At 42.9% G+C, this 20,101-nt stretch overlaps 3 protein-coding genes across 3 annotated transcripts; all 3 read left to right on the top strand.

Annotated features, from left to right (window-relative positions):
* The first annotated feature begins 1,006 nt into the window (after positions 1–1,006).
* On the top strand, positions 1,007–11,873 carry LOC139111051 (cytochrome P450 4g1-like). The gene is made up of 3 exons (XM_070671093.1): positions 1,007–1,159; positions 11,418–11,594; positions 11,669–11,873. The coding sequence occupies exons 1-3, from the start codon at positions 1,066–1,068 to the stop codon at positions 11,836–11,838; spliced, it is 441 nt and encodes a 146-aa protein (XP_070527194.1). The 5' UTR covers positions 1,007–1,065; the 3' UTR covers positions 11,839–11,873.
* A 1,822-nt stretch (positions 11,874–13,695) lies between these two features.
* LOC139111152 (uncharacterized) lies at positions 13,696–14,568 on the top strand. The gene has a single exon (XM_070671275.1). It carries the CDS (start codon positions 13,696–13,698, stop codon positions 14,566–14,568), a length of 873 nt encoding a protein of 290 aa, XP_070527376.1.
* A 315-nt stretch (positions 14,569–14,883) lies between these two features.
* On the top strand, positions 14,884–18,960 carry LOC139111150 (uncharacterized). Its single transcript, XM_070671274.1, has one exon. It carries the CDS (start codon positions 14,884–14,886, stop codon positions 18,958–18,960), a length of 4,077 nt encoding a protein of 1,358 aa, XP_070527375.1.
* Positions 18,961–20,101: the final 1,141 nt, after the last annotated feature.

Below are 20,101 nucleotides of genomic sequence, written 5' to 3'. Positions count from 1 at the left end.
CCTTCTATCAGCGTTCGATGGGTATAATACCCTTTTTATTCTAACGTTTACTACGTTGTTACGCGACGAAAAAAGGAACTGTGGAGTCAGAGACGTAACACTTATTTAAATTTAATTTTTAATACAATTGTACAAATATCTATACTGACATATCTTATTATCTATGCTTCGATTACGAATAAAATAAAATTGATTTTTATTAAAACTATAAAAAAATAAATTATTGTTTTGTATACACACCATGTGTCAATGCTTCTAGGGATAAGTAGATATCGGGAATACAAATTAAAAATTCCAGTGCCATTTTGCAAAATTCTCAATAGTTATTGAAAAAAAAATTAATTTGTCTAGCGCAAGAGCGGCTAAGCAGCACGCGTGAGTGAGCGCGACAGGCGACGGCGCCATTCCTAGCCATTCGCCTGTCGCGCTCACTTGCCCGCAGCTTCCTTGTCGCTCTTGCGCTAGACAAATTAATTTTTTTCTCAATAACTATTGAGAATTTTGCAAAATGGCACTGAAATTTTTAATTTGTATTCCCGATATCTATTTATCCCTAGAAGCATTGACACATGGTGCGGGGACTCAGCCCATGTGTAAAATCCTATACAGATAGGTAGGTCTTGAGAAGATAAGTAAAAATGTTTTTTCTTTAACGTTTTGAAAAATTCTCAATACTTATTGAGAAAAAAATTAATTTGTCTAGCGCAAGAGCGATAAGGAAGCTACACGTGAGTAAGCGCGATAGGCGACAGCGCCATTCCTAGCCATTTGCCTGTCGCGATCACTAGCCCGCAGCTTTCTTGTCGCTCTTGTGCTAGATAAATTAATTTTTTTCTCAATAACGGTTGAGAATTTTTCAAAATTTTACAGAACTTTTTTATTTATCTGTCCAAGACCTACCTATCTGTATAGGATTTTACACATGGGCTGAGACACCCTGTATATTTACTTAAATGAGTATTTTATTTAATGTCATAAAAGGAAAAAGTATATGAAGAATTATAAGAAATTTATGGCACAAAAACTGTACAATCTGCACCAATTAAATACAACGATGTACAATATATGCAATATTTGGATCAAGTTATTAAGGAAACAATGAGAATTTTTCCACCTGTACCTTTAATTGGACGAAAAGTAATAAACAATATAAAACTAGGTTTGTACATTTTATATAATTTTATATAAACAAGCAAATACATATTTTTTTATAAGACTTATTTATCTTAAAATAATAATTTAGATTTAAAGATATAAATAATAAAACATCGATTTTTTATTTATAAAATGTTACATGTACATTGGTTAAAAAACATTATTGACAAACATAGTTGACGTTAAATGAATTTTTTCATACTTTAATTAAAGTAAATTTTATTTTATTGTAAATTAGTTTATGTACTCTTTTGTTTTGGGAATACAAATTAAATTAGACTCTTTCTTATTTAAGGTTTATTTTTGTTCTGACAATTTACAATGCTACTAAAAGTCTTTTGTCCACGCTTTGATGTAACTTGCGTCCGTAGACCTTCTCTAACGTAGGCTTTACCAAAAATTGACTTACTCTGTTTTTCGCTTTATTTATCCGACCTTCTATATTCTCACTTTTAATGCCCACTCTCCTCTTTTTTTGTCCCTACCTTAACTCGTTCCTGATTTTTTGATACTCTTTCTCTACTTCGAACCGACCTTTAATAGTTGATACATTCCGCCTGAGAGTGTTCGCAATTGCCGACTCGGCCGGTGCTAACATTTGTAAAAATTTAAAAGTACTTCAGAAATATCACTAAAATTTAAAGCAAAGTTAAATTTGAAATAATTACGAACATTTAAACACTGCAGAAACATGGCCTAAATAGTTATGAAATATTTGTGTGATATCATTGAAAAATTTAATATTTTAAATAAAATAATGTTTTAACATTTCCAAAACATTACTTGCAGTGTAGAATGTAGGCAAATAAAAACATCCACAAAAATAAGAAATTACCTTATTTTTTATTGATTATGTAATTTTTTACTATGTATGTAAATGCTTTGTTCTCGATACGGGTACATTTTGCAAACCTCCGCTCAATTTACAATCTTTGTTATCCTTCTTATTTTCTTTTGTATTAGATAATTCTATAACTACTTTTTCTACATAAATAAAAATTACTACTGCTACAAAGCTTGCTACTGCGTAACTATTATTTATTACAACTACAAGTTTGCTATTTATAAAAAGAGAGAAATACCACACTCATTCACGATTCTCTTCTCACTCACACCTAGAAATTTTCTCTTCCGGCGCATTTTCCATTATTTCTTCTTCCTTTTTATTCATACTGTAACGACCTAAATTTTACGCGCGACCGAATAGTGGCCTAGCGAGCTCGGCCCGGGACGCTCGTCGAGATGTCAGGATTCGATCGGTGTTTAGGTTCGTAGATGCATTGAGACAGATTTAAACTTAACAAATTAAAGACTTATTTTACTTAACTTAAGGAAAGAATACAGAGACGCACGACCTCGTCGCGTCGGCGCATGAACTGTGCCGCACGATAGCTAGTGATGCGTACATAAAGTGAAGATATAAAGATTGACGAAACGGTCGCGGAGACGATACGAAAGGTACGTACACGTGATTAAGCGACGGCGGACGCGTTAACCAATATTTTACAAAGATACACCGAATCTCGTCGATGCGGAACAAACGTTTAATATACAGAAAAAATACGCGGATTACCTATAGCTGTACGGCAATTGTTTACAATTCGGAATATGACAGCGGGTTACAATTTAAAAACCGGCGGCGCGAGAACACTTATATACACGCGGGTATACACGGGACAATCTGTGGATAAATTTCGCGTGTTGTGCAACAGGGTCAGGAGTGGATGCACCTGGCAAGGCGTCGCGTAGCCGAGATTCCCCTGCCGAGGCGGAGTGCACTTCACCTCGGTATTGGTGACGGTGCGAAGGGAAATCGGTGGTAGGTTGGACACCGGTGACCGAGAACCGAGAATTTCTCAGAGGAGGCGAAGTGCACCCCACCCCTCGAGCTGGTCGTTGCCAGTGGTTCCACCCTGAGTACCGTGCGGAAAGATTCAGCTCCTGGATCTCCTGGTCGAGACAGAGATCACTCTACCCCGGTGTCCGCTTGTTGAAGAACAATCTGGATGAGATGCTTACTTGAAACAAGCGGATCGAAAACGGTCCCGCTGAGCTCCGGCATCGCTTTTTTATACCTAAAAAGGAATGATGTCGGAGTTCCGGGGCTCAGCGAGGTCGGAGCCGCACTTGATCGCGGCGCCGAGGCTTCGCTTACGGCGCGGTTGAGAACAACGAGTCTCGGTCGGTGCCGTCGGCGCTTTCGGCGGCATTCAGATTAGCTCGGTTAAGGGGAAGCTAAACCTTCCTGTTTTACCACCCATTCGTATTTCTCATTTTTTTTCTAAACGGCTGAACGGAATAAAAAATCCTTCTTCAGGATTATAGTACGTACTCTGGTGAATCGTGGTGTGGTCAGTTTGATATAAGAAATAGAAAAAAAAATTTTTTTTATGTTTTTACGTGCGAAACATTCACTTATTATATACGTTACATCGTTTAGACGCATGAACACAGACCAGACCACGCTTCTCGGAACATCAAGGAATAGAATCGCGTAATTGAAATTATAATTGATAGCCTCGCAAAAAAAAATAGTGAGAAATACGATTTAGCACAATATGTACGGGTCAGCAGATGCTATTTTGGTAAAAATGTCACGAAAAACGAGCAAGATTACTTCCGGCGTCACAGAATAGATGGCAGTGTTGTACATACATGCGTTCATATAGAAATAACAGACCTTTGCCAGTTTGCCTGCTTTGCCTATCCTGTCCTGTCCATCTTGATGACCATGTGCAAAGAGAAATCATATTTCTTATAAATAAATTGTTACAGCGTAATAACAATTTATTTATAAAAAATATGATTTCTCTCTGCACATAGTATTATAAAAAAAATTAAAAAAAAAATTATGAGTACATAACGGGACTCGAACCGGCGCTCGCACGGTCGTCAAATTAGCAGGCCCGCTGTTAGCCGTTGCGCTACAGAGATACTTTATTAGTTTAGACTAAGTTACTGGTACTTGTATAATAATAGTATCATTTGAACATTTACAAGAAATGTATGTAATAATCAGCTAAATTACTAAAAGATTGAGTATTCTTGCTGTTAAATTCACATATTTATTCTAAATGTTAAAATGCTACTGTGTCAAGTATCAACTATAGTACTTTCTACTTATAAAAGTCATAACTTATTCATTTATGTATGTAGCTGATACCAAAAGTAAAATATGTATAATATATACATTTTTGCAAACGTATTGTACATATATTTCTCGTGGTATTAGGTACATATATGAATTGTTACAAATGTTATTACAAAAACTGAATATATCCCTCCCGCTTTCCTTCTCCCTCCTCCTCTCCCTCTCCCATCTCCCTCCCCCTGCCCTCTCTCATTCTCCCCCTTCTCTCTCCGTCTCCGATCCGCACCTCTCTCCTTCTCACCCTCTAATTCTCTTCTGAAACTCTGTATACCTCTTAGCCATCTCTCCCCTTCTCCATCTTCGCTTAACACTTTTTCCACCCAATCCCCCCAATTTCCCTAAGCTCCTCATCTTCCACAATCCTCCCACACATGCTCCCACGTCTCTATTTCTCTTCCACATACCCTGCATAATCTTCTCTCCTCTTTCTTCCAATAATTGTTCCCCCTCATTTCTTCTCTCAACCTAAATCTAGCCATTCTTCTCCATCTCCTCTCCTTCCAATCCATCTTCAAGTATTTTGGCATTCCTTGTTCCTTTATTTTTGCATACCACTTGTTATACTTTGAATTTTCTTTTTCTCCCGTCTCTCTCCTCTGTATCTCCTTATCCTTCTTTTCCATTTCCTTCAACCATTCCGTTCCATTCTTCGTTTCTTCTCCCCTTCCCATTCTCATCATAACTTCTTTCCTCTCTTCATAAAAATCTTTTCTTTCTCTTTTCCATCCGGCCTCTGCTTTCCCTCTCTCCTCCCTTTCCTTAATTTCTTCCCAGCATTTTCTCGCCAAAACGTTTCTTCTTCCTTCTTCTAATCTTTTTTTAAATCCCCATGCCCTCCTTCTCATTCTTGTTCTTAATTTGTCCCTCTGCATCTTCTGCATCACCGTATATCCTGGTGTTACTCTTCTCACCCCTAATATCCACTTTACATATCTCTCCTGTATTCTCTCCATTTTCTCTCTTTCCTTTCATCCAAATATTTCCACCCCGTATGCCATTACCGTCCAAATCAACCTGTCGAATAACCACATTCTTTTTCCCCATTCTCCTCCAAATTTTCTTTTTCCCATACTCCATACTCCTCCCATCACCGCCGCTGCTTTCCTCGTTCTTTCTCTCACTTGTTTTTCCTGTCTTCCATTCCTCATTAGTATATATCCCAAATAATTATACTCACTCACTTCCTCTACCGGTTTCCCTCCCCATCTCCAATGTACTTTTCTCTCTCTCTTCCCCCCTTTCTGCATCTCATTATTTTTGATTTTTCCACGTTTAATTCTAATCCTTTCCTCCTCAGATATTCTTCCAATCTCCTCATCATGCTTCTCATGTCGTCCTCTTCTTCTGCCATTAGTACCACATCATCCGCGTAACTCATTGTATATATTTTTTCCCCCTTTATCTTCCTCCCCCATCCTCCTTTTTTTAATTCCCTTTCCAAATCTGCTATCAGTATATTGATTAATAGTGGACTCAAAGGACACCCCTGCCTCATCCCCCTGCCCGTCCAAAACTCCTCCCCCTTTTCCCCCCTCACCCTCACTCTGCATCTCGTTTCCTTATACAACTCTTTGCATCTTCTTATCATACCCTCGCTTATTCCTTCCCTTTTCATACACTCCCATAACACCTCCCTATTTACCCCATCAAACGTTGCCTTTAAATCCACGAAAAGTAACGTTAATTTGCCTCCTTTCTTATTCACTTGTCTATTTATCAAATAGTTCATGATATATACATTATCCAATGTTCCCATTCCTTCCCTAAAACCCGTCTGTCCTTCTGCCAAATTTTCTTTCTCTTCTACCTCCCTTTTTATTCTTTTTTCCAATATCGTTGCGTATATTTTATAAAGTGTTGGCATGATCGTCACTCCTCTGTAATCTTCCACTCTGTCTCCCTTTCCTTTCTTCTTCACTGGAACCTCTATTCACTCTTCCCACTTCTTTATCCATTCTTTTCCTTTTCATATTTTCATACTCATTTTCCAGATCTATTCTATCATTTCTCCCCCATATTTCCACACCTCTCCTGGAATTCTATCTCCTCCTACCGCTTTTCCTTCCTTTACCTTCCTTACTGCGTTCATCACTTCTTCTTTACTTAGTTCATTCTCGTCCATTTCCTCTCTCTCCCCCTTTTTCCCTTTACCACTCTGTATTCTACGCTCCCCATTATGTTTCTGAAGTATTCTTCCCAATCTTTCATTACCACATTCTCTCCTCCTAAGCCTCCCTTTCTTCTCTTTCTTTCTAATAGATCCCATATTTGCTTCTCCGTCTTTATTCTTTTCACCTCCTCTATCCATCTCTCTACTTCTTTTCTTTTCTTCTCTTTACATAATTCCTTATATTTCTTCTTCTCTCCTCTGTATTCCTTCTTTTCTCTTCTTCCCCTTCTCCACTCTCTTAATGCCTTTCTTACCTTTCTTTTTTCCTCTCTACATTCCTCGTCCCACCATCCTCTCCTTTGCTTGTTCTCTCTTCCATTTTGTCCCTTTTCTAGTATTTTGTTAATTTTTTTCTTCATACTCTTCCACTCCATCATCTCTCCTTTTTCACTACATATTCTTTTTGCTTTTTCCTTAAATTCTTCCTTCCCTTCCTCGCTCCCTCTCCATTTCATTATCTCTCCTTTTTTTCCTCTTTTTCCTTTTCCTCCTTTTTTTTCCTTCTATTTTTACCACCACTGGGAAGTGATCCGAGTCGATCTTCTCTGCTATTTCCATCCCTTGCATCTCCTCCCACGTTTCCTCGTTTCCTAGCACGTAGTCTATTACCGATGTTCCTCTTGGTCCCTCGTATGTCCATTTTTCTTCTTCGTCTCCTTCAAGTCCTTCGTTCATAATAAACCAGCCCGTTTTTCCAATATTTCTATCATTTTTCTTCCTTCTTTATTTATTTTCCTATCCAACAATTTTTTTTTCCTCCTCCTCCTCCCCCTTTTCTTGTATCCTCCTTCCCTCACTCCCCGTTCTCGCATTGAAGTCTCCTCCAATTATTGTTTTCCCTGTCTCCTCTCCTCCCTCCATCCAATTCTTTATCTATTCCCATTTTTCATCCTCCTCTTCGTTCATGTATACTCCAACTAGATTCCATATTTTATTCTCAATCTTTATCTTTTCCACCATAATCCCCTCTCTCTCCCCTTCTCTTCTTCTTTCATTTAATACTTCTATCTCTTTTTTATTTCTATTATCATTCCTCCCTTCGCTCTCTCTTTTCTGTTCTTTCTGCTGGCCCATTGCTTTCTCCATATGTACTCTCTCGGTAACATTCTTTCTATTCTCTTTCATTTCTTTTCCTCCATCCACATTTCCAATAGAAACATAGCGTCCCACTCTTTTAACCTCTCCCAAAAATCTCTATCCTTGTTCTCTAATCCCGCCACATTCCAATATGCTATACTCCATTTATTTTGCCTATCTCTCCTCTCATACACCTCCCTCCCTTCTTCCTCCCTCTCTCCCTTTCCCTCCTCTTCTCCTCTCGTCTCTTTCTCTCATTTCCTCTCCTCTTCCTCCTTTCACATCTCTCCTCCTTCTTTTTTTCTATGTCACCCTTTTCTCCCTCCCCTCCTCTCCTTCCCCCTGTTCCTCCTTCTTTTTTCTGTCTCCTCTTCCGTTGACCAAGTCCTCCTTATGTTGGTTCCACCACCACCAGATCCCGTCTATATTAATTTTTTTTCCACTTATCCACACCTTCCTTCCCTTCTCTCTCTCCTTTCTTGCTACCTCCCTTATATCCCTTTCCATTTTTCTTTTCTCCCATGTTCTGTCTTCCTGAATCCATATATTTGTTCCCTTTAACTTCTCCTTATTTTTCATTATCTTCTCTTTTTCCATCTCATTCTCCATTTTAACTAAAATTATCCCTCCTTTTCCATCATTTCCTTCTCTTAACTTCCTTATTTCTTCCACCTTTATCTCTACTTCTAACTTTCTTATTATCTCCTTTATCTCTCCCTCCATTTTTTTCTTATCTTCTGTGCTTTTCACTCCTTTTACTACTATATTTTATCTCCTTTATCCCCTTTCCATCTCTTCATTTTTTCTCTCCAATCTTTCTATCTTATATCTCACTTCCTCATATTCTCTCTTTCCCTTCTCTATCTTCCTCTCCAATTCCTTCACTTTCCCTATCAATGCTTCTCTCTCTACCCTCCATTCCTTTTCCTTCCTCCTCATTATCTCCAAATCTTTTTTTATTCCTCTATTATCTTCCTTTAACTCCTTGTTAAAATATATGCGCTTTAAACAATAATTATAAATTTAACTTTAAATAAGATTAAATCAATTCACAAATAAATAATTCTTAGTAGACCGGATACGCTACGTGACTTTGTATCAATTAGATAAGCAAGGGAATAAACCTCTTAAGACAAAGGTCCGGGAAGCCCCTTTCTGTCCCAAAGATAAAACTAATATCGGGACTACCTCACTTGAAAAAGAGTCGTCGTCGGGAACGGACGTACCACATATTGAAACCTCCTTAAATACAGTTCTATATTCTTTCATGTTATTTTATAAAGAGTGTGTAAAATCAAAATTAAATATATATACCAGTGTTTGTGAAATAAAGAGTTATTATTACAAAATTATCCACGCGCCCAAAATAATTTTACACTCCTTTATCTCTCTTCTCATCTCCTCTCTCATCTCTCTCACTATCTTTAGTATTTTCCCTTCCGTCTCTCCTTTGCCTTCTGCTTCCTCTTTTGTGGCTCTCTTCTTTATCTCTTCTAATTTGCACTATTTCGTTTTCATCTTCTCCTTCTTTTTCCTCCCTTTTTCTTTTCATGAATTCCTCTATCCCTATCATACTCCCACTCCTCCCTCTACCCCTCTTTAATATTTCTTCCTGTCTCTTATCCATATTTACTTTTTATCTCAATATGTTTTCCTTTTCCTTATCTCTCACCTTGTCTTTTGTTCATCCGTTCTATACCTTTTCCTCTGTCGTTGCTTTCTTCCTTCTTCTTTTCAATCCTCCCTTTCTTATTATCTCTTGTCTCGTTCCCTTTCCTTCTCCTTTCCTAGTCACTCCCTTCTTACTCCGCCAGTTTTCTTACTTTCACTCCACTTCTGCCTCCCCTTCTTCCTTCCTCCCCTATACCCTCTTTCTATTCTATCCCCCCTCTTCCTTTTCTGCCCTCCCCTTGCTCTTCTTACCCACTTTTACCTTCTCACTCACACCTTTTTCTTTCCTATTTACTTCCTAACCTCAAAATCCCGCTCTCTTCTTTCTATCCCTTTTTCTTTTCACCCACGCACTTCCCTCCAATCAACCCTTCTACTTAACCCCCTCCGCACAATCCTATCCACCCCTTTCTTACCCTCTCTCTCTCCACTTTCCTCTGCCTCCACTCACACTTCCCACTAACCAACTATAGCAACAGTACGTCGCGTTTCGGAAGCGAAAGTCATGCTTGCTATTAGTAAGGTGAACAAATTTATACTTAGCGAATATCCTTGTCTTACTTTTTTTTCCCGTCCAAAATTTCTCTCCTTTTTTTCTCTCACTTTTACTTTGCTGATTGTTTCTTTTAATAGCTCCTCGCATTTCATCACCCTCTCTCACTTCCATCTTTCTTATTACTTTTATCAGTACTTCTCTATCCTCCAAGTCAAACGCTGTTCTCATATCTACAAATGTCACCACTATTCTTCCCTCTTTTTACGCCACTTTCTAATTTTTCAGATAATTCAACACATACACCTGATCGAATTTTCTCATGTTCCTTCTAAATCTCGTTTGACTCCGTGACAGAATCTCCTTATCCATCACTTTTTTTCTCAATCTTTCTACCAGGACTGTCACATAAATCTTATACGTCGTCTATGCCAAATGTTATGCGAATAATAGAAATTTAATGCCGAGTTTTATTAGTCACAATGCACACGGCATGATTCTCGGAACGTCGCCCTGAACCCGATATCGGCGATGGTTCATCTTTCCGTGCCGTGCGCTTTTCGTTAAACAGTCGTTGCATAGCCGTTACTTAATACGGAATCAAATAAAGACAACTTTAATTATTATACGAGAAACTTTTATTTCTCTCGTCTCCATACACAACACCAATGAAACTCCCCTTCCACTTTCTGCCTTTTCTGCCTTATTCTTCTTTACTATCGGCACTATTACTTTCTCCCTTCACACCTTATTACAAATCTCTAATAACCACTTCTTTACTTTTTCTCCCCCCCCCCATTTTCACAATTTATTCTCAATTCCGTCACTTCCCGGCACTTTACCTTCTTTCAATTTTCTAATTACCTCTTCTATTTCTTATTTTTTTTGTTAATGTAGCAAAAATCAAATTTAAGATAGGCGCTATAGACGCAAGCGCACGCAAATTGTTTTCTTTATTTCTTGCGCTACTATCTTTCTATAGTTTTTAAAGTCTCGCTCAATCGTTATTACAAGCCACACGTTTATTTTACATTTTCTTGGCGATTATAAAATATATTTAGTGCCAGCGAATTATAGGACGTATGTCTCGTATTTTTTTCCTCTTCCACTATTTATTAAGTACAGATAGACTCAAGAAGAGGAATAATATAATCGTAGCCTGTCTTCCACAAGTAAAAATTTGTTATTTTTCAATTTCCTTTTTTTTCTTCTTTTTCTATTCCTTTTCTCTCTTCTCCCACTCACTTTCTACTCTACTGCTCCCAACGTTTCTTTCAAATGTCTGTTCTATTTCCGTATTTCAATTTTCTCATTTAATTCTTTACACTATTTTCTTCCCTTATTTATTATTCTCTATATTCAGTCTTCCGCTCTCACTCTTTCTATCTTTTTCTCCCACCTATATCCCTTTATTTTTTCTTTTTGCACAATTCCTTATATTTTTTCAACCTTTTTTTGTACCCTTTGCCGTCTTCTCTGCTTTTTTTTATCTCCTCAATTCCTTCTTTACTCTCTCCTTTATTGTTTTACACTCACTATTTCACCATCTTTCTTTTGTTTTTTTCCTTTTCTTTTATTCTTTCCTCCTTTTCTCTCTTTCTATCTTCTCTATCATCACTTTAATTTTTATTTTCAGTTTTTTTTAATTTTTCTTGTTCTATGTAATTTTTTACATTTATTTATGATTCTTTTTTTTTTAGGAAAAGTTACTTTATCACAAGGAACAAATGTTATCATAAACATTATTAATTTACATAGAAATGAAAAATATTGGTCAAATCCGTTAACATTTGATCCAGACAGATTTCTTCCAGAAAACATAAAAAATCAATTTTATTGTTATATGCCTTTTAGTAATGGACCAAGAAACTGTATAGGTAGGTATAAATAATTGAATATATTACATAAAATTAGCATAAAATTAATTTCTATATAATTGTCAAAATTACAGGTATAAAGTATGCAATGATGTCTATGAAAGTTATTTTAGCCACGATGGTACGAACATTTGCTTTTAAAGTAAACAAAAGCATTGACTTAAAAGAAATAAAACTGAAATCTGATTTAACCTTAACTGTTGAAAAGCCTTTAAAAGTTATAATAGAAAAACGATATATTTAATAAAATAATATAAGAGTATTAAACTGTAAACAATATAAAACTAAACGACTATATTTTTACACATTATACATATATAAGTAAAACATATTATTATGTTGGTGGATGATCTTAATATAATATTTTAATCAATTTATAACAAGTTAAATAATTCAATAAAATTTATTTTAGTAAACTTTAAAAGTTGTATATTTGTTATTTTTTAATGTATTTACTACCTAATTAAATATCTTGTTTAAGTATAGTAACAAGTGAACACGTGTTTTAACTCCCTACTTAATATGAGATGTACACCCAGACAGCACCCAATATTTATAATAAATATTTGTAAATATTTCTTAATATTTTTTTTTATTATTATACAAATATTTTATACATATTTCACATACATGAGAAAAGGAAGAAATAAAATAATTACTTAAAATATTATTAAAATATAAATTAAATATTTTACACAATATTTACGATAAATAAGAAATAAAGATTTGCAGTACTATTTTGTAAATATTTATTTTTAATTATCATAAATATTTTATAAAAGAATTAGTTTATATTTAAATAATATAATAAATAAAGATTATATCATATTGTTTGAAATGCCATCTGTTTACAAAGTACAAAACTTGCACTCGGCTGAGAGTACACATAATAAAGGAAAAATGTATGCCTACATTCGTACGCCTACATATTTTTTGCTAAATTTTAGTTGTCATTATGAAACGACCGTAATTCTTGGGGCCGCGAATATCGGGCCAGCGGGGGGTGTCCGAATGTGCTCGCCGGGATGACAGGATTCGCGATAGAATTATTAGGTCCGTAAATGCATCGAAACTTGAGTGAACAATTAATTGGTTGTTTATTCAATTAAATAAATAACAATAAGACGAACGCGTGATTGAGACGTCGCTGAAAAGAACAATGAAATACATAAATTGATAATGTGACGGTGTACGCGCGTACATGTGCTAGCGTTCGGACGATCGAGCAATACGGAATTTTCCTCGGTCGTCCGACACGTAGATCGCACACGGCGTCGTCGCGGGTTTTCGCTTGGCGATCATACCGTAAATGCGTGCTGAGTAGCGTACTCAACCCTTTTTTCTTCCCTTTTCTTTCTTGTTTGCGACATTCCACTCCTCGAGCCCGGTGCTCGAATTCCGACGAAAGCAGTCGATTCAGTCAGTCGTATCCGAGCTTCCGCCTTGCCACGATGTGGTATGTTCGCGCCGCGAATCGAAAATTGTTAACGGTTGATTAGATTTCGCGGCCGAATCGGATCGCCTCCGACGCTCTGGGACTCGATTCGCCAAGCTACCCAGAGTGCTCGTCCTCCGTGCAGCCTGTACCGGAGATTTGGCACGTCGTGCCGTCCCTGCGAATTTTGCGTGTATTTCGCGTGCGTGTGGGATTCCATTGGCGCGCCCGGAGCGAAGCGCGATCGCGATTGCCGAGCCGCCTCGCGTTCTCTGCGTCGCGTTGAAGATATCCGCATCGCGGGTGCCTCCAGTGGGAAGCGCCTCAAGATCTCCGTCGCGTCGAACGGCGGCTATCCGACGGCAAACTCAAGATTTCCGTCTCGTATTCTATTTTCAAATTTATTTCGTTCCGGGTGTGTGTATGTGTGTGTCAATAAAATTCGTTGATTAACCGAGTAATTGGTCTCGTCACGGAGCTTTCCTACCCCCCGCGCGACGCCCTTGTCAGGGTGGTCCCGGTACACGAGTGCCGCGGGTGAGTGCTCTACGCGCACCGTCGCGCACATAGTTTGCTGGTCCTTCGAGCCGGATTCGCGCGGGTGCGTGGCAATTCCGTGATTCTTTATTTCTTCCGCGGCGACGTGTGCTCCGGGTGGTGATTACCATGGGTGACTTGCTCATCGGACAAGGGGTTACGAGACGCTCCATCGAGCGCACGCTCATCAACTTTAAGAAATTGGGGCGTGATAACATTACCGCCGCCAAGGTCCGGAGTCGGATCGCCTCTCTCCAAGAATCTTGGACTCGCTTCCAAGATGCCCACGTTCAGTTGCTCCGGAGCACTCCGGAACAGGATCTTCAGAAGCTGGACTACTTCAGGAACCAGGAGTTTGAGGCTACAGAGGAGGCCTACCAGACGACGCGGGACGCCTTGACGGACTTCCTGGAGGAGATGGAGCCGGTCGTAAGCCAGCCGTCTGTATTCAACTCCACCGGTATCCATGCAGAACCGCCGGGCCTCGCGATGCCGAACATGCCCAAAATTCGTTTGCCCGTGTTCGACGGCAATTACGCCCACTGGGCTACGTTTCGCGATCAGTTCGTTTCCTTGATAATTCGCAACGCGGCTTTAAGTGACTTTGCTCGCATGCATTATCTCGTTTCGTCGTTGCAGGGTACCGCTCTGAACTGTATTTCAAATCTTCCGGTCACCGCTGATAATTTCCGCGAGGCATGGTCGGCATTGAAAGAACGATTCGACGACAAACAGCGACTTATCGATACGCATTTCGCGACTTTGTTCGGGCTCTCGGCATTGACTCGGGAATCCGCTGAAAATTTGCAGCTCTTGCGCGATCGCGTTCAAACTACCGTTTCTTTGTTGGAACAATTAGATCGCAGTTCCGAAGATTTGTGGAGCGACTTTCTGGTCTATTTGATTAAACAAAGATTAGACCCCGCAACTCGTAAGGCGTGGAATTTGAAGAACAGCGATGCCGAGAGTCCCCCTCGCTACACCGAATTACTCCGTTTTTAAGTGCTCGAGCGCGCGCTGGACAGCGGTCCTGATCGAGTCGCTTCGAAACCGACGCATTCGAACGCGACGTCACGCGTGCATCACGCGTCGGCAGGCTTGTCCTCGTCTCCGAGGACGAGTGTATCGCCCTGTCCATTGTGTCGAGCGCGACACTTTTTGCGAGCGTGTCCGCGATTCTTATCCTTATCTCCGACGGCGCGGATGGGAATTGTTAAAAAATTCGGTCGATGTCTAAATTGTTTAAGTGATTCGCACGCGCTTCCTGCGTGCCCGAGTCAATACTCATGCAATTCCTGCAAAAGGCGACATCACTCCATGTTACACGTGGATACGGATATTCCGCGTGCCGACGCGGCGGTCGCGGCGCCTAGCCCGAATCTCGACTCTCCGGTGCCACGCTCCGATACCGTGAGCGTAAATAACGCGGTTACCTCTAAGCTTTTGCGTGTGCCTAAACAGATTCTTCTCGCTACAGCGCGTGTCAAATTAAGCGTGACATCTGGGCATAGCGTCTCCGTCCGAGCTCTGCTGGATCAAGGCTCCGAAGCCACATTTATATCGGAGAGTATGGCTCAATTGCTACGAGCCAAAAGGCAACGCGCACACATTAATATCTCTGCCGTCGGCGGGATACAGCTCGGGCAGGTTCGGCAAGCGACCACGATCGCGGTGTCACCCCTTCAATCGGATAGCCCTTCATTTACGGTGACGGCTCTCATTCTTCGGTCCTTGACTCACTACGCGCCGCGTCGCGTAACATCGTTGAGCGAGATCTCACATCTCTCCGATCTATCCTGGGCCGATCCGGACCCCCTGAGTTCAGATCCGATCCACGTGATTCTCGGCGCCGATCTTTACGGCGACCTGATTCTGGATGGCGTGCGGCACGGTCTTTCTGGTCAACCGGTCGCGCAACGCTCCGTCTTCGGATGGCTCATCTCCGGCCCTCTTTGCGCCCCTTTAGCTGCTTCAGATCCGTCGGCCAGTTTGACCACTCATCACTGCATGTCCTTGGCCCCATTGGAGGAAGCCATCGTCAAGTTTTGGGAGGTGGAGGACCTTCCCGCCGCGCGTGTTTTGACTCAGCAGGAGGAGCAATGCGAGGAACATTTTTGCACGACTCATTCTCGTACTTCCGACGGAAGATATATCGTTCGGCTGCCGTTTAACGTGGCGTTGCCTCTAAATCTCGGCCCCACCCGGCACCGCGCGGGAATGCAGTTTTTACAATTACAGCGCCGCTTTGATACTCACCCGTCTCTACGCGCGGAATATTTTCAATTTATGACGGAATATGAAAACCTTCGGCACATGCGGAAAGTTCGTAGTTCGCAGGGGGCTAGCCAACGTGTGTTTATTCCTCACCATCCGGTGATTCGAGCTGACAGTGCAACAACTCGGTTACGCGTCGTGTTTAACGCGTCAAGTCGGTCCGCGAGCGGCCTGTCGCTAAATGATTTTCTGCACGCCGGTCCTAAACTGCAGACCGAGTTGCCTGCTATTCTCCTGCAGTGGCGGCAATTCCGCTTTGTGTACACCGCGGATATTGCGAAAATGTTTCGCCAAATTCTGATCGACGAACGCGACCTCGACTATCAATGCATTCTCTGGCGGGGCGAGACATCCGCTTCAATCGACGAATATCAGCTGCTGACGGTTACGTACGGCATGAAGTGCGCTCCGTATCTTGCCTTACGCGTTCTTCGTCGTCTGGCGGAGGACGACGGAAATCGGTTCCCTCTTGCAGCTTCCATTCTCCGTAGGCAAATCTACGTCGACGACGTTCTTTTCGGCGACCACGACGTGGCGTCTCTTAAACTTAAGCGCGATCAACTCGTGTCTCTCCTTAAATGCGGGCAATTCACTCTTCGCAAATGGGCTAGCAATTCAACTGCTTTGCTCGAGGATATAGATCCTCTCGATCACGGACTCGCTTGCGATAAAAATCTCGCGACAGATGGGACGGTTAAAATACTCGGCATCGTTTGGAACCCGAATTCTGACGGATTCAGTTACCGCGTGTCGCTTGATCGAGAAGTTTCATTAACCAAACGATCTGTCCTATCGATTATTGCTCGGTTATACGACCCGTTGGGATGGGCGACGCCCGTGATTATCGCAGCAAAAATCCTTATGCAAAGTCTCTGGCGGCTGCAACTCGATTGGGATTCTCCTCTCCCGCCTCACTTCGTTGAGCGCTGGCACCCGGTTTACACGAGCTTCCAGTTCTTGAACAGCGTGCATATTCCACGCTGGACGAGCTTCGGTCCGAGCTCCTCCCTCGAATTGCACGGGTTCGCCGACGCGTCCACTCTCGCATATGCCGCGGCAGTTTACGCGCGTGTTACTCTCGCTGACGGCGAAACGCGCGTCATTTTACTCGCGGGCAAGTCTAAGGTCGCCCCGATCAAGCCGTTAACGGTACCTCGTCTTGAGCTCCTAGCTGCGCTTCTTCTTTCGCGACTCATGTCTTTCGTTAAGAGCGCACTGAATCTTTCAGGGGTTTCGTGTTTTTGTTGGTCGGACTCGACTATTACGCTGTCATGGTTGAAGTCTCCTCCGTTGCGGGGGAACGTGTTCGCTGTCAATCGAGTCAGCCGAATCCGCGAATTACTTCCGGAGGCGGTCTGGCGGCACGTCCTGACGTCCGACAATCCAGCCGATTGTGCTTCTCGTGGCATTCTCGGAAGTACGATTCTCTCGCACTCCCTTTGGTGGCGTGGTCCGGCTTGGCTTCTTCAGCCGCCCTCTGAGTGGCCAGCCGACCTTCAGTCTCGGGAGTCCGATTTTCCAGAGGTAGGGGAAACCGTTTCGCATCTCGTTATTAATCAGGAGCCGCCGTGGAATCTTGCTTCACGCTTTTCATCGTGGGACAAGCTACTCCGCGTTACCGCGTATGTTTACCGATTCACTTCGCGATGTCTTCGCCGCAGCATCGTGGATATCGACTCTTTAAGCAATTCTTTTGCGCTTTCCGTTCCGGAGATTACTCACGCCAGAAATTACTGGATCCGCGTTATTCAGGGGGAACTCTTTGCAGCGGAGCTTCTCTCGCTGAAGCGTAAGGGTACAGTACCGTCAAAAAGCGTTCTGTCCGCCTACAGTCCATTTCTGGACTCTGACTCGGTCTTACGCGTCGGCGGTCGTCTACGGCACGCCTATCTGTCTTACGAGAGCAAGCACCCAATTCTACTTGCTGCTCATCCGCTTGTGCGTCTCCTCGCGAGACAGTATCATTTGCGCTCGCTACATGGCGGTCTGCAGCTTACCCTTCGCAACCTCCGCCAGCAGTTTTGGATTTTACGCGCTCGATGTCTGGTCAAGACCGAAATACATCGATGCGTCATTTGCGTCCGCGAGAGATCGGCCGCGTCCACCCAGCTTATGGGTAATTTGCCTGCGGAGCGTGTTACTCCTCCACCCCGCGCGTTCTCATGGTGCGGTCTTGATTACGCCGGCCCGGTTCGCGTCCGCGCTTCTGCCGGTCGCGGGAATTCCATTAAAAAGGCCTACATTGCAGTGTTCATCTGCCTTTCCACGCGCGCGGTTCATTTGGAACTAGTGGGTGACTATAGCACACCCGCGTTTATCGGCGCCTTCACGCGTTTCTGTTCCCGTCGCGGTTTGCCGCAATCCATTTACTCCGATAACGGCACGAATTTTGTAGGTGCCGACAAGGAGCTGACCGCGGCTTATCGTGCCGCCTTACGCGATCCGAATTTTCTAAATCAGACCGCCAGTGACAGGGTGGCCTGGCACTTCATCCCTCCGGCTGCTCCGCATTTCGGCGGAATCTGGGAGGCGGGGGTGCGCTCGGTGAAGCATCACCTCCGGCGTGTCGTTGGATCGCACACGCTGTCGAACGAGGAGTTCGTCACCCTTTTATGTCAGGTGGAGGCATGTTTGAATTCGCGCCCGATTGCGCCGATGTCCGATTCCCTCGAGGATTATCAATATCTAACGCCCGGTCATTTTCTAATAGGGTCCCCCCTCACGGTACCTCCAGAACCTTCTCTTTTCGAGCTGAAGGAAGGCCGTTTAACGCGCTGGCAACTTGTTCGCCAATTCGCCGAACGACTCTGGCGGCTGTGGTCATCCGATTATATAAACACGCTCCAGCAGCGTGCTAAGTGGCGAAAGCCTGAGCCCTCTCTCGAAGTCGGTCAACTCGTTTTCCTACGCAATCCTTTGTTGCCTCCCTGTAAATGGGAGATCGGGCGTGTGATTCAGGTCCACCCGGGCGCGGACGGTCTGGTTCGTGTCGCCACTGTCAAGACTGCGAGCTCCTCGTACGTTAGACCAGTCGGCAAAATCTGCGTTTTGCCTATCCGTTCTTATTCGGATCCGCGAAAGGCGTCCGAGCTTAATGACAATCCGGCGACTAAATTGTAATTCCGATGGCGATGCGTAGCGTTAGTTTTAAGCCTGCCTATGTAAATACCTAGCGTTAGTTTAAGTTGCGCCTACTTTAAGTTTTCTTCGTTGTTCTCATTTGTGTTATTAGTTTATTTTGAGATCATTCAGGGCGGGCGGCGCGCCCTCGAATCTCTTTGTATCGTCAAATCGGTTTCAATTGTCTCACCTCGTCATTACTGACCTTCGCTACCGCCCCGTTTTGGCGATTGAAACGACGTTTCAAGGCGGGCGGTATGTACGCGCGTACATGTGCTAGCGTTCGGACGATCGAGCAATACGGAATTTTCCTCGGTCGTCCGACACGTAGATCGCACGCGGCGTCGTCGCGGGTTTTCGCTTGGCGATCATACCGTAAATGCGTGCTGAGTAGCGTACTCAACCCTTTTTTCTTCCTTTTTCTTTCTTGTTTGCGACATTCCACTCCTCGAGCCCGGTGCTCGAATTCCGACGAAAGCAGTCGATTCAGTCAGTCGTATCCGAGCTTCCGCCTTGCCACGATGTGGTATGTTCGCGCCGCGAATCGAAAATTGTTAACGGTTGATTAGATTTCGCGGCCGAATCGGATCGCCTCCGACGCTCTGGGACTCGATTCGCCAAGCTACCCAGAGTGATCGTCCTCCGTGCAGCCTGCACCGGAGATTTGGCACGTCGTGCCGTCCCTGCGAATTTTGCGTGTATTTCGCGTGCGTGTGGGATTCCATTGGCGCGCCCGGAGCGAAGCGCGATCGCGATTGCCGAGCCGCCTCGCGTTCTCTGCGTCGCGTTGAAGATATCCGCATCGCGGGTGCCTCCAGTGGGAAGCGCCTCAAGATCTCCGTCGCGTCGAACGGCGGCTATCCGACGGCAAACTCAAGATTTCCGTCTCGTATTCTATTTTCAAATTTATTTCGTTCCGGGTGTGTGTATGTGTGTGTCAATAAAATTCGTTGATTAACCGAGTAATTGGTCTCGTCACGGAGCTTTCCTACCCCCCGCGCGACGCCCTTGTCAGGGTGGTCCCGGTACACGAGTGCCGCGGGTGAGTGCTCTACGCGCACCGTCGCGCACAGACGGTATTGCGGTAATCGTAGCGTTTCTGCGCCGGATCGATACGACGGTTATCGATACGCGGATCTTC

Source organism: Cardiocondyla obscurior, linkage group LG22 (assembly GCF_019399895.1).
Source record: "Cardiocondyla obscurior isolate alpha-2009 linkage group LG22, Cobs3.1, whole genome shotgun sequence".
Classification (NCBI taxonomy): Eukaryota; Metazoa; Arthropoda; class Insecta; order Hymenoptera; family Formicidae; genus Cardiocondyla; species Cardiocondyla obscurior.
The sequence above is the reverse complement of the archived record's forward strand: the minus strand, read 5'-3'. Positions and strand labels throughout refer to the sequence as shown.

Excerpts from the sequence above, each read along its gene's own strand:
- LOC139111152 (XM_070671275.1), top strand. The coding sequence starts at position 13,696 with ATGGGTGACTTGCTCATCGGACAAGGGGTTACGAGACGCTCCATCGAG.
- LOC139111150 (XM_070671274.1), top strand. The coding sequence starts at position 14,884 with ATGTTACACGTGGATACGGATATTCCGCGTGCCGACGCGGCGGTCGCG.
- LOC139111051 (XM_070671093.1), top strand. The coding sequence starts at position 1,066 with ATGCAATATTTGGATCAAGTTATTAAGGAAACAATGAGAATTTTTCCA. Across the intron at positions 1,160-11,417 it reads AATAAACAATATAAAACTAG|GAAAAGTTACTTTATCACAA; the intron begins GTTTGTACATTT and ends TTTTTTTTTTAG. Across the intron at positions 11,595-11,668 it reads TGGACCAAGAAACTGTATAG|GTATAAAGTATGCAATGATG; the intron begins GTAGGTATAAAT and ends TCAAAATTACAG.